The following is a 12,456-nucleotide window of genomic DNA, read 5'->3' as shown; positions in this document are numbered from 1 at the left end:
CCCCTTTTCCTTCAGAGACTAAGCACTTACACCACACAAGGAGAGCAGGCTACCTCTTTATTGCCCTTAGAGAAGGCCGGTCACAACTTTCCTGGATGTGGAAAGGGACCAGAAAACTGACAGCATCAGACCGAGGAGCACCAAAGCAAAAAGACAGAGCCTGCTGAGGACAGATCTAGTTTTATGACGAGCATATTTTCATCCTGCATCATACTGTAGCCAGGTTCTTGCCCCGGCGCTGGCTTCCATGAAAGCCTCCTGCACCTCAGGATCCTCCTAGCTACCACAATCGGACACAGGTGCAGCTGGGGAACTTCAGATGAGCACTAGAGGAAAGAGGGACGAAGGGGCCCAGGGCCCAGGGCTCACCGTGAGGTCCAAAGTGCCCGGCCCTCAGCCAACCAGCTCTGTCTCGTGAGGAAGGGCCTGGGCATGAGTCGGGCTAAGGAAGGGGCCACTGTGACAACATAGGTCCTGAGCCAGCAACTCTCAGTTCACCACGGCTGAGCTGGCCATGGTATTCACACCACAGGCTCCAGATCCACGGTACAAGTAGTAGTAACCCTGCAAGACAGTGGGCTTGGTTAGAGGGCTTGGGTAAGGGAGAGGCTGGAGGGGGGTCAGAGGCCAACCGGGCAAAACTCACCTCCTCACCCCAGTCACTGCCCCAGCTGTTCTTGATGGCCCAGTAAGGAATGTTAGAGCCTGGGGAACAAGATGGAGTACAAGAAGTCAGAGACCCTTCTCCACTCAGAGATTCATACACTGCACCCTTTAAATATCGTCAGTGGGCCTATGGTGTAACAAGAAGTACGAAAACAGCAGCGCCTGTAAGGCCCACCTACCATCCTCATGGAGACCTCATGTACATACAAGGCTTAGAGAAAGCACTTGTCCAGTTGCCTCTAGAACAACCCTCCAACCTCCCCCAGCCCCAGCTTCTCTGCCTACAAAATACACGGGTGTTTTTCTGAGGCTGGGGTTCAGGACAAGGTTCTCAGGCATGACCAGGGTGATCCCCCTCAGAAGGCCTAAGAGGCTGCTATCTAGCCTCTGACTGGGGCCTGAGGTAGACGGAAGGGAAGCAGGAGGCCAGCGGAACTCACGGTTGCCATAGCCCACCAGCAACACAGCATGGTCGATGAACCAAGGGCTGCAGAGGGGCCGGAATGGGTGAGCAATCCCGTGGCGATAGAACTGAGAAGAAAACGAAGCAGGGGGCCAGCGTCAAGGAGAAGGGAGGAAGGCACTGGCGAGATGGGGAGGGACAGAGAGGTCAGGACCTCACCTGCATGCCGAAGGCGTTAATGGCAACTGAGATAGGTCCTTTCTGGGCCAGCCAGGCTGCTATCTCTGAAAGGGGAAGGCAGTGCCAGTGGTACCTTGGCCCAGCAGTATCGACCTGGACCCACCTACAGGGACCCCCACTCACTATTTTCATTCCGGCTCAGCTCCACTGAATCATTGATGTAGACTTTTGCCATCTGTGCTGAGAAGTTGCAGGTCTGAACATGGCCCTGGTAGCCGTAGTCATCCTCTGTCTCCAGCCCTCCTGGGGAATAAGTAGACGTCTGTTTATGACTTACTCACGTTCTCCCAGATAGAGGACTGCCGAGCATCCCACAGACATGAGATCACATGCTCCTTACATAACCCCAGGGCCCCGGTACCCCTCTGAGGAAATCTCCTCAGACTAGTGATGACACATCTAGGGATGAGAGGGTGTGGGAAAGAAGCTACAGTGTCTATCAACAAAGGCAGGCCTCCACTCCCACCTCTGCCTCCGTGCTGAGGCCTTATCTCAGGCTGCCTGGCACCTCTGCCCTCTGCTGCTTGTCCTTCTGACAGTCTACTGCTGCTGTAGCTCACACCCTTGGAGGCGCCTGGACCAGCTTCTTTCAAAGCTACTGCAGGCTCTTAGCTTGCCATCCTTCTACTACCGCAGCCCATGACTGAATTTAATACCTCCCCTCAGGAGAGAGATGAGTTGCTGTCTAGTTTGGTGGAATAATAAGAACACAGACTGCCAGGAAGTGAAAACACCAAGATTCACTGGGTCCTTGTCATGCATCAGAATCTTACATCGATTCACTACCTCACTTGCCATTGGAGACAACATTGTATATCCCATTTCACAGCTAGGAAAACTGAGGCTCTCACTTACTGTAGGTCTTCAGTCAGAAAGGGTCAGCATAAAGACCAGAACCCAGTTTGGTGTGACCCTCACGTCCTCTTGCAAAGAGGTGGTACCTGCTGCCCCTCCAAACCAGATTAACACATACCCAAATTCTTTATGGCTGCATAGGCGTTGGAGGGCAATCCACCCAAGCAGGCCTTGTCCACCTTGTCACAATCCAAGAGCTCTAGGAGACAGAAGACTGGTTCCAAGGGGCCCTCTGAAGGGGCTGGTCTGGAGAAAGGGGACTAGAGCAGGATGCTCACCCTGCTCTGACAGGGAGAGCAGAGTCCCCCGGTTCAGGAACCACTGGCCCTCCACGTTGCCTGTGACAGAAAAGGCCCAGCAGGAGCCACACATGCCCTGCAAGACAATGGTCACGGTCAAGGCTCTCTCTTCAGGCCCCGTGCAGTCTGCCTTCCTATTCCTACTTCTGGGACTCCAACCTGGTTCTTCACTTCAGTGACAGCCCCTTTCTTCCTCCAGTCCCATTCAGGCGGGGCAAGATCATTTATGGACTTGGCTGGACTCATCTTCCTGCCAGACTCCTTCTGTAAGAGGGGATTCAGGTAGATGGTGTGGAATTCCTCCTCTGTGGGTAGAGAAGGGCGGGGCAGAGATGAGAATTTGAAGCCAGCCCTCATGAGGAGCCTGAGCAGCACAAGTTCTGTGTCAGCTTTGGTCACCATCCCCACCTGTGAGGTCACTGAACTTGGTGATCCCATACTGAGCTGTGCCGCGGTCCAGGGCCTGAATCTTCTGTGCTCGTATCATATTTCTTGCAAAGACAGTCAATCGCCACTGGGCTTCTGAGGACCAAAGAGAGGGAGAGGGTCTTGAACCCAACCAGATCATAAAAGGAGCAATAAGTGGGGGTAAGTGTTTGAGTATATGTGAGTGTGAGTGATTCTGTATATGAGTGTACGTGTGGATTAGTGTGTGTGCGCACATGAGAGTGTGACTTTGTGTATGCATGTATGCACATACATGTGTGCACATGTGTGGTGTGTGTGTGTGTACCTTTGTATATGTGCATAGACGAGTGTGTGCCTTTGTGTATACTTCTGTATACATACATGCGTGTGTTGAGTAAGTGGTGTGTGTGTGTAGATCAAAGGGCAACCTTTGGCGTCATTTCTCAAGGCCTTCCACTTTTGTTTGAGGCACAAACGGTCTCTTTTTGGTTTGGAGCTCAAGTGAGCTAGACCGGCTGCGATAAGTCTATTTCTTTCTCCTTTTTCACTGTTGCTGAGGTTACAAGTCCAGACCGCCATATCGGGCTTCTTTGGTGGGTTCTGGGGATTGAAGTCAGGTCTTCACGCTTCCAAGGCAAGGGCTTTATTAACTGAGTCCCTGCCATAGTCCCTGAAGCTGTTTGTAAGGATAGATCCCTGGGGCCGGCAGAATAAGACATGAGGGAAGCCGACTTCAAAGTGAGAGACATGCTCAACTTTGGGGGCCCAAATTGGAACAATGACTTGTTGAATATAAAACCAGTAATCTAAATGAGACCGAAGGGTGTCACCCAGGAGAGGTTACCGGAAAGGCCATGACAGAGGAAATCCAAAGGAGAAAATCTGGTCTAAGTCTTACCCATCCTGCCTAGAGGGATGAAGCCCATGGTTTCCGGTTAGGAAGACAAAACGGAAGGAGGAAACCAGGCCACTCCTTGACAAGATGACTGCCTAGAAAGCTGGATAGGACCCTAGGGATATGGGCTCCTTGAGAGACACAGGATCCTTTTTGTTTGGTTTCGGACCCCTGGACCAGGGACTGAGGTGCATATGTTTCATATCAAGGCAGACCTGGCCTCCAGCTTCTCCCAGCACCCCTCAGTCCCTACCCTGGCATACCCAGAAGCTCTTCCAGACACAATCCAGGCATTTTGGTCTCCTCACTCTCCCTTTTCTCTTCTTTTCTTCTCTCTCTGTGTGGGCCCTTTCTCCCCTTCTCTCCCTCATCTCCTCTTCCCATGGTGATTTCCGTGGCCTAATCACTGGGGCCAGTGAACTCGCCAGAGAGCAGCTTCCCAATAAACCAGCAGTTAATATCATCTTATCTGCCTTGATCTGGCTCAGTTTACCACCGGGGAAATAAGGTATCACTGTGTACTTTATCTCCTTAGTATCAAGGTGCCGTGACGGGAGAAGGCCCAGGCCTGACGGAGACAGATGACAAGGCTGGGGCCTACCTTCCCTTGATTCATAAGTCCGGTTATAGGTGGTCATGAAGTCCTTGAAGAGTGGAGCCATCTTCACAGAGAAGTCCTAGGAAGGCGGAAGGATGTTCACTTACAAGTCCAGCCAGACCCCAGTGAGCTGACTGAGCTCTACCCTGGAGGACCAAGACAGGGAAGTCACTATGGGAAGAGGAAGTGAGGGGGAAGAGAGAGAAGGGGCGTGCAGAGAAAGAGAAGAGAAGGGAAAGAGGATTAAGGGGCCTTTGTCTCTCCTCGACACAGGGTCTTCACCTGGGGCAGGGGATCCTTGTCCAACAATGGAAGGAATGAGCTGAAAGTCGCATTTCTAAACTCTGGATAGGGTCGGAACAGAGAAGTAATTAAGGCTGGATTCTGACTCAAGTATGGTCTGGGCTCTCCCAGTCTCCTTGAGCAATCCCAGCACCTGTGACCTTGGCATTCACTGGGCTACAGTCCCTCCTCAGCAGCAAGTGTTCTTTTAGCTCTTCCAGGACTTCAAAACTGCAGAGCTGGAGGCATAGAAAGAAGACGGTCTTGGGACAGTTTGAAACAAGGTCCTGGCAAGAGCAGCTAGAAGTTCCTCAAAGGAGAGCCACATGGAAGGCAGTCATAACTTGGTGAAAGAGGGAGGCCAGCAGCAGACACCCAGCACCCCAACACCCACCCTTTCAGAGCATCTTGGTCTCTAACTTGGTATCTCAGGAGTAACCAATGCCTCGACAGGACCCACCATTCCAATTGTTTGCCAGCTAGGGCCAACAATAGCTGACCTCTTCACTCACCACTGTTTTCTTCGTCTCAGGCAGTGGGCACACCAGGGGATCATTGCAAGGTGGCTCCTCTAGTGTGGCTTCCAGGGAGAACAGAGAGCCCTGGCCGGCCTGGATGGAGAAGAAGTTGGGGCTGGCCCAGCCATCCCCTCCCCCTTTACTCCTCTTAGGAGACCATTGCCCATCTGTGCCTCCCTACCGGATACAGGTCTAAACAGGTCCTTCCCTCCCCTGTCCTGGCCATCATCCCAAATTTAAGCCAAACTCCACCTTGCACCATTCCTGGGCCCAGGCCCCGCGCCCGCTCCCCGCGCGTCCTCACCCGGCGGACGCGTCCGCGCACCGCTCCTAGCACGGCCCTTGTCCCCGCAGCACGGCCGTAATTGTACATGTCCAGCGCGAAGCGGGCGGGGGCCAGCAGCTCCTGGGACGACAAGTTCCAGGCCTGCTCGTCATCTGCCCAGGGCTTGGCGGGGACGGGGCTCAGGGCCACAGTCGAGAGCAGTGTCAGCAGCCACAGAAGCTGCAGTAGGGGCGCCATAGCGAGGTCGAAGCTGCTCGCCCGGATTCACTGACCCACAAACACACGGATCAAGAGACCCGAGGCGGAGCCTGCTGTCAGAGGCCACAGAGAGTTTCCCTACAACGTTGGAGAACGCCGGGGCGGCCAATGGGCACCGATTCCTGGCGCTTGCGCGCTCGCTTATTTACGCGAGGCACGTGGACCACGGGGTGCGGGATGCGGGGGGGGGTGGGTGGGGGGGTGGAGAGGGTGGAGTGAGGGGAGAGGACACTAGGTTGACAATAAAATAAGAATCTACGCCCTTTTCTATCTTACGCAGGAAAAGCCAGATCCTTTTAACCATGGCAGACCTGTGAGGTCAGTGCAGTCCCATTGCGTAGATAAAGAAAAAGAAGCTTACAGATGACTCTGATAAGAGGTGAACCCAAACAATTGGTTCCTCAGCCTGCCTTCACGGTGTGATCTCACCTTTGAGGCACCTATTGTCATTCACCAGACGGTCAGTAATATTATGGGTTGTGGGACCAGAGGATGTAGGTAGTTCAGTGGCTAGTGTTTGCCTAGCTCTCACAAATGCCCTGTGTACCATCCCCGAGCACGGAATAAACCTAGCCTGGTGAGGCACTCAGGAAGAGACAGAAAGTTCTGAAGTTCAAGGTCATTCTTGGATACCTAAGAGAATTTGAGCGTAGGCTACATGAGTCTGGCTGTTGTGAGGCTTAAAAGACATCTATATAATCAACAAAGCTGTGCAAAGGGTGGATCGTACCGTAAATCACTTAAAAGCACTGTGTTCCAGGACTGCCAAGGGACAGCGTCACAACTGAAAACAGAGGGTGGGAAAAAAATCTCCAAAGTGTAAAAATGTATGAGGGAATAACAAATTGAATCATAAACCAAGATGCATTCTCGTAAGCCTCTGCACACTTGGAGAGGGACCGGAAAGGAGGGTTTTTTATTATTGAAAGGGAAATGTCCATAAACTGCTTGGATACAAAAATCCATTGGTTTTGTATCGGAGAGGCAAAAATTATCCTCAGCTCATTGAAGGAGCTGTCGTATGTTATCTAAAGCGGTTAAAATCAGCCTTGTCACAGAAATCTTGTGTGTACGTGAGGAGTGTGCAGGGTATGTATATATGAAGGAGTTTTTTGAAGTCTTTAAGACAGTTCCCTTGGTTTGTTTGTCTTCAAAACAGGGCCTATGTAGACTGCTACATCCACTCCAGTAGTGACATGCATGACAGGCCAAAAGCCTGGATCTTGCCCAGGGCCTGCTTCTTTTGTACCACCCCGAGATTGGAGTTTCTGCCTTGTCCTGCTTCCCTATTACAACCTAAAGATTGAGGCTTGTTTCCTTGTCCTTGGCCAATGTCAGATTCCTGCCTAGCAGTACCCTATAGGTCTCTCCACAATGTATCCCATAAAGAATGCATCTACTGGGGCTGGAGAGATGGCTCGGGGGTTAAGAGCACGGACTGCTCTTCCAAAGGTCCTGAGTTCGATTCCCAGCAACCACGTGGTGGCTCACAACCATCTGAAATGAGATCTGGCTCCCTCTTCCGGAGTGTCTGAAGACGGCTACAGTGTACTTAATATAAATAAATAAATAAATAAATAAATAAATCTTAAAAAAAAAAAGAATCGTGCTTATCACTTTAAAAAAAAAGAATGCATCTACTGTATTTATAAACAGCACTTCTATGGGAGAGAAGTTTACGTGACTAGATCACGTTTGCTCTTTTGAGTTTCCTCCTACTTCAACACAGATAATTGAATAGTGTGCTGTAGGCATTTTTATAGAATGTGCATGGCATATTGTAAAGAATTGTTCTCAGTGTCCTCAGCTTCTACCTGTTCCACCCATTGGTGTTAATTCTTGAGGACTTTTACTTAATCAATTATTGCAAATAGATACTCATTTTTGATTTTAGAAAAATGAAATATGCACATTGTGACTATTGATACACTTTTAGTCTTTCTAATTACAACTGCTTTAACAAGAAAAGCAACTAAAAGTATAGTCAGTCATTGCCTATGTTGATTTTTTTTTTTATGCTTGGTGTTCCAAATCAAATTAAAATAGATATTGGAACTGGCTATTACAGCCAAGCATTTGAGATGTTTTGTCAACAATTTAATGTTACCCATGTTACTCATATTTTTTTATAACTCTTAAGGAAAAGATACTGCGGAGCTTTAAATATATATCTTCAAAAATTTTTTTAAATTTGGATGCCTAAAATCTCTCTGAGTGTCTATGGCACTCTACAACCAGGCATACTCATGAAATGAAAGGATCCACATACTGGCACATGACATGATACTGTTCAGGTATTTAATATGGGGAAGAGGGCATTTTTGTGTTTTCTCCACAGAATGCTGCAGCAGGAGCATGCTAGCTGCCAGAGTGATTGGTGAGACAAGCTGATGCTGGGACAAAGACTGATGCTGACCTGTGAGCTGGCTGAGTGCCCTGACAGTGGAGACAGGCAGACTGTTTTGGACTTGAGTTCCTGATCTCAGATTGGACAAACTGCCTTGCTTCAAACTTTTAGCTTGTGGGACTGAGAACATGGAGACTGGAAACCGCCTTCAAAAACGTAATCAAAAAGAAGTTATGACGAGTCTTCTCTTTCCTTTAATGTGACCAGTTATGCCTACTTAGTCATGCACTGTGCCGATAATCAACCCAGCATTAGAAATTGTTATTTCTTCATTTGGAAGGCTGATTCTGGTCATTTTAGAGACATATTTGAAAGTTAGCTACAATTCTCTATGACGCTATGTTAGCAGTAGATTGAGACAGGATATAGCAAATTTTAAGGCTAGGTTAGCAGATATTTCAGATATTAGCAGAAGTCATTTGGACACTTGGAACATTGATGAATTGGCCAGAGATTTAAAGAATCACCTAAGTGCATTGAATCCTGTGGATTGGGTTCAGTATATAATCCTGCTTGCTATTATTATTGGCATTACCTTATTAGTAATTGTTGTGTTTTCACTCATCTTTAGAAGTTCTTCTGAGATCTGTAGCTACCATGAGGCGGGATATTATGGAACTTCGTCTAGAAAATAAAAAATATGGGGAACTGCTACATCCACTCCAGTAGTGACATTCATGACAAGCCAAAAGCCTGGATGCAGTCCCGAGGCAAAAAGTTCACGGAAACTTAGTCTCCTGGAACTGTGGCATCCTATAGCACGTATGCTCCAAACTTGTCCTTGCAAATGGATCTGTGTGCTTCCTTTCAGTATTGTCTTACTACAGGAGCCTCCAAGCAATGACTTGCCAAATACCTAAGCAAAATTGAACTTTGCTTCCTGGCCTTCACCAATGCCCTAGGTAGTTCTTGAGCCGACTCTGGGCTTGGAATTCAGTAAGAATGTTGCCTATTTGGTAACATTCAGAATTGCCTCTATTATTGTAAGAGAGATTGTGAAAGAAATCAGGCATTACTATCTACTACACAGAGTTAGAAATCTCAGGGCAAGCTTAGCAAAGTAAGTTTAGAATTCTTATTATAGTTATGTATGGCAGACTACATTACTTATTAGTAGAAAGACCCCCCCACACAATCACTTAGAATAAAAGTCAAGTTGCTCCCATATACAGGAATTTACAATGGTTTAGGAAGTAGATCAGGCTGTGGTTTTAGAGTATTGCATTATTCATGAGAAGGTTAGCTACAGCAGAACTCCCTAATTAGAACCATGACTTGGGCGTGAAAGCCCTTGCCCCAGGAATGTAAAGACCTCACACCTGGCTTCTAAGAATATAGCTGACCTTAGATAGGGCTGACTTGGTCTCAGTTGTTTTATTGCCCAGTTCCTGCCAGTCTTTGTGTTTGCATTCCTCCATTTTGTGTAAAAGTCATTAAGCATCCAGTAACCTCATTGTACCTTGCTGATGTGTCACCTAATTTCCCTATTTTCTTCTGTATTAAAAAGTTTTGATGCTCAATTTGACATTACATTCAGATTCGGCACACTCCCTCGTGTCCTGTCTGTTTGTCACCCCATTCTCACCGACCCTTGCTCACCTACAACCAGAAACCCGTTACCTACAGATTGGAGACCCAATAGAGGCTCTTCTGTAGCAGTAGACCAGGCTGGCTTTGAACTCATAGAGATCCACCTGCCTCACTGCCTCCCTAGTGCTAAGATTAAAGGCATATACTGCCAACACCAGCTAAGGGATACATTAGCATTTGCCTTGCAAGCTTGGTAATTTAACTTCAAGCCCTAGCACACACACACACACACACACACACACACACACACGCTACACATGGCACACTCACTGTAATCCCTTTGCCTGGAAGTAAAGGCAAGGGGACCCCTGAGGCTCATGGGCCATCCACCATCCAGTGTTGCCTAATTGGTAAGTTCGAGGCCAGTGAGAAAACCTGTTTCATAGGAGGTGAAAGGCTTTCCTGATGATGACATGCTAGGCTGTCCTCTCACCTCCATATGTACACACACACACACACACACACACACACACACACACACACACCATCCTAAGTCTTCATCGGGCCTGCCCATAGGTATTCTTGTACAGCACTGTCCTCTGAGCCAAACTACCAGCATCCTAAGGAGTTCTTCTGGGCCTGCTGCAAAGATCACCCCAGTGCAGATGTTAACCTGGGGCTTTTCTTTGCCCTTTTGCTCTCTCTAACAACAGGGCATCTCTACGCCTGCCCTAGCCCGTTTAGCTCCTGAATCAATGACACAGAGACAAGCTGCAGGTAGCATGCTGGGCAGATGCTCGTCTACTGAAGCCCTCTACAGCTGCCTACTTCCCAGCGGTATCTGAGTCTTGCTCTGGCTGGCTCTGATCCATGTGTGTCCTCACGGTGACTCCTGGCAAATCCTCCTGATCCCTCCCTTCCTTTCCTTTTTTCTTCTCTGCTTCTTTCTTTTTGCTTGGGCCCCCCTGACTGGGACTGGAAGTCTCCTCTTATTCTCTTCTGCCCATTTTTTTTTTTTTTTTTTTTTTTTTTGAGATAGGGTTTCTTTGTATAGCCCTGGCTGTCTTGGAACTCACTCTGTAGACCAGGTGGAACTCAAACTCAGAAATCCACCTGCCTCTGCCTTCCAAGTGCTGGAATTAAAGGCATGCACCACCACTGCCTGGCACTTCTGCCCATCTTTAGGCAGAATCAGCTCTTTATTAAGCAATCAAAGGTAATGGAAAAGAAGTTTTATACATCACTGAGACAGGAGATGCTCCAAATATCATGACAATGTCTACGTCTAGATTGCAAAGAGACCTCTGGGCACAGCAATCAGCATCTGAATACAGAGCGCACCCCCGCCCCCATCACAGCTGGGCCTCTTGGTAGGAGTGGGCAGGACATGAGGCCCTCACTTGAGCATTCGGCTACCCTTCCAACCAGTTGTTTGCAATTCTATCCTAATTGCACATGGGTTCATAGTCTCTGGGTAGGGCTAGAGCAGTGGTTCTCAGCCTGTGGGTTGAGACTCATTTGGGGATCAAACGACCTTTTCACAGGGTTTGCGTGTCCCAAAATCCTGCATATCAGATATTTACATTATGATTCATAATAGTAGCAAAATTACAGCTATAAAGGAGTAACAAAAATAATTTTATGGCTAGGGTTCACCACAACACGAGGAACTGTATTAAAGGGTTGTAGCCTTAGGAAGGTTGGGAACCACTGGTTTGAGGATATGGTTTTGGAAGGACTAGGGACAGAGCTCCACTTACTTATACAGTCATACCTGTTGGCTTACATACAAATCCTCTGGCTCCTCCCAGGGACCTAGCAATAAGGACCTAGCAATACACTGCTTGCCATTGCTTGCTGTGCACTAGCCAGATGCAGCAGCAGCCATGTACAAAAAGGATAGCTTGCTACTCCAGCCCCCCGACTCTCTACCCCCTTCTCATTCTCTTTTCTCTCTCTGTTTCACATGTTCCCAGCTGGCCTCTCTTTCTTTCTGTCCTTTTCAGTCCCTGCTTTCTCTGCCCACATGGCTCTGTCTACATTTACCCCTTCTCCGGGTCCTCACTCCCCTCCCCTCCCAAACAACCCTCCCTTCTGCCAGGTCTGTCACCTGCCTCAGGGGACACCTCGGTGTCGGCCTGCCAGCTAACTCCTTGCACCTGCTGCTGCTGCATTATATTTCTTTTTTTTTAAAATATTTATTTATTTATTATATGTAAATACACTGTAGCTGTCTTCAGACACTCCAGAAGAGGGCATCAGATTTCGTTATGGATGGTTGTGAGCCACCACGTGGTTGCTGGGATTTGAACTCAGGACCTTAGGAACCTTAGTCGGCACTCTTAACCGCTGAGCCATCTCACCAGCCCTGCATTATATTTCATAACAGTTAAGATGCCTCATGCATGCTGGTGCAGCGCTTCCAGCCTCCAGGGCGGCTGCTCTAAGGTGCTCCTAATTTAGCTTCTCACCCATGACTCTGAAGAAAGCCTGATAAGCTCTGATTCTGCAGTGAACTTTGGTGGGATAGGGTCTTGCTTGGCTGTTGGGACCCTAGGAGCAGGGTAGATATTGAGACAGACATGACTTGCATCACCCCCCCAGGAAAGGAATTTTAGCCAAACATGTGCACACACGAACACACATACACAAAAGAGAAATGAAAAAAAAAAAAAAAACCAAACCAACCAAAAAACAAATTATAGCTAGATATCTTGTAAAGTGCAAAGTGAATTTAGAATTTTTGATATAACATAGAATGATTAAATCAAGCTATTAACCTATATGTCAACTCAAATGTTTGATGTTTGA

The 12,456-nt window shown here is 48.2% G+C and overlaps 1 protein-coding gene across 2 annotated transcripts; it reads right to left on the bottom strand.

Annotated features, from left to right (window-relative positions):
- Positions 1-36: 36 nt before the first annotated feature.
- Ctsf (cathepsin F) lies at positions 37-5,790 on the bottom strand. Of its 2 annotated transcripts, NM_019861.2 has the most exons (14): positions 5,469-5,790; positions 5,159-5,257; positions 4,801-4,885; positions 4,647-4,708; positions 4,368-4,443; positions 2,872-2,985; positions 2,623-2,768; positions 2,443-2,539; positions 2,283-2,363; positions 1,433-1,552; positions 1,289-1,353; positions 1,107-1,197; positions 647-705; positions 37-564 (listed from the first exon to the last, which is right to left on the bottom strand). In NM_019861.2, exons 1-14 carry the CDS (start codon positions 5,685-5,687, stop codon positions 490-492), a joined length of 1,389 nt encoding a protein of 462 aa, NP_063914.1. In that variant the 5' UTR covers positions 5,688-5,790; the 3' UTR covers positions 37-489. The 2 variants fall into 2 exon arrangements, with proteins under 2 accessions (NP_063914.1, XP_030106864.1); XM_030251004.1 differs by lacking the exons at positions 4,801-4,885; positions 5,159-5,257; positions 5,469-5,790 and having other exon boundaries at positions 41-564; positions 4,368-4,510; positions 4,647-4,714.
- Between the last annotated feature and the right edge of the window lie 6,666 nt (positions 5,791-12,456).

Source organism: Mus musculus, chromosome 19 (assembly GCF_000001635.26).
Source record: "Mus musculus strain C57BL/6J chromosome 19, GRCm38.p6 C57BL/6J".
Classification (NCBI taxonomy): domain Eukaryota; kingdom Metazoa; phylum Chordata; class Mammalia; order Rodentia; family Muridae; genus Mus; species Mus musculus.
The sequence above is the reverse complement of the archived record's forward strand: the minus strand, read 5'-3'. Positions and strand labels throughout refer to the sequence as shown.

Coding starts and splice junctions, on each gene's coding strand:
- Ctsf (NM_019861.2), bottom strand. CDS start 5,687: ATGGCGCCCCTACTGCAGCTTCTGTGGCTGCTGACACTGCTCTCGACT. Junction 4,709..4,800: donor AGTGAATGCCAAGGTCACAG/GTGCTGGGATTG, acceptor GACCCTATCCAG/AGTTTAGAAATGCGACTTTC. Junction 2,540..2,622: donor TCACTGAAGTGAAGAACCAG/GTTGGAGTCCCA, acceptor ATTGTCTTGCAG/GGCATGTGTGGCTCCTGCTG.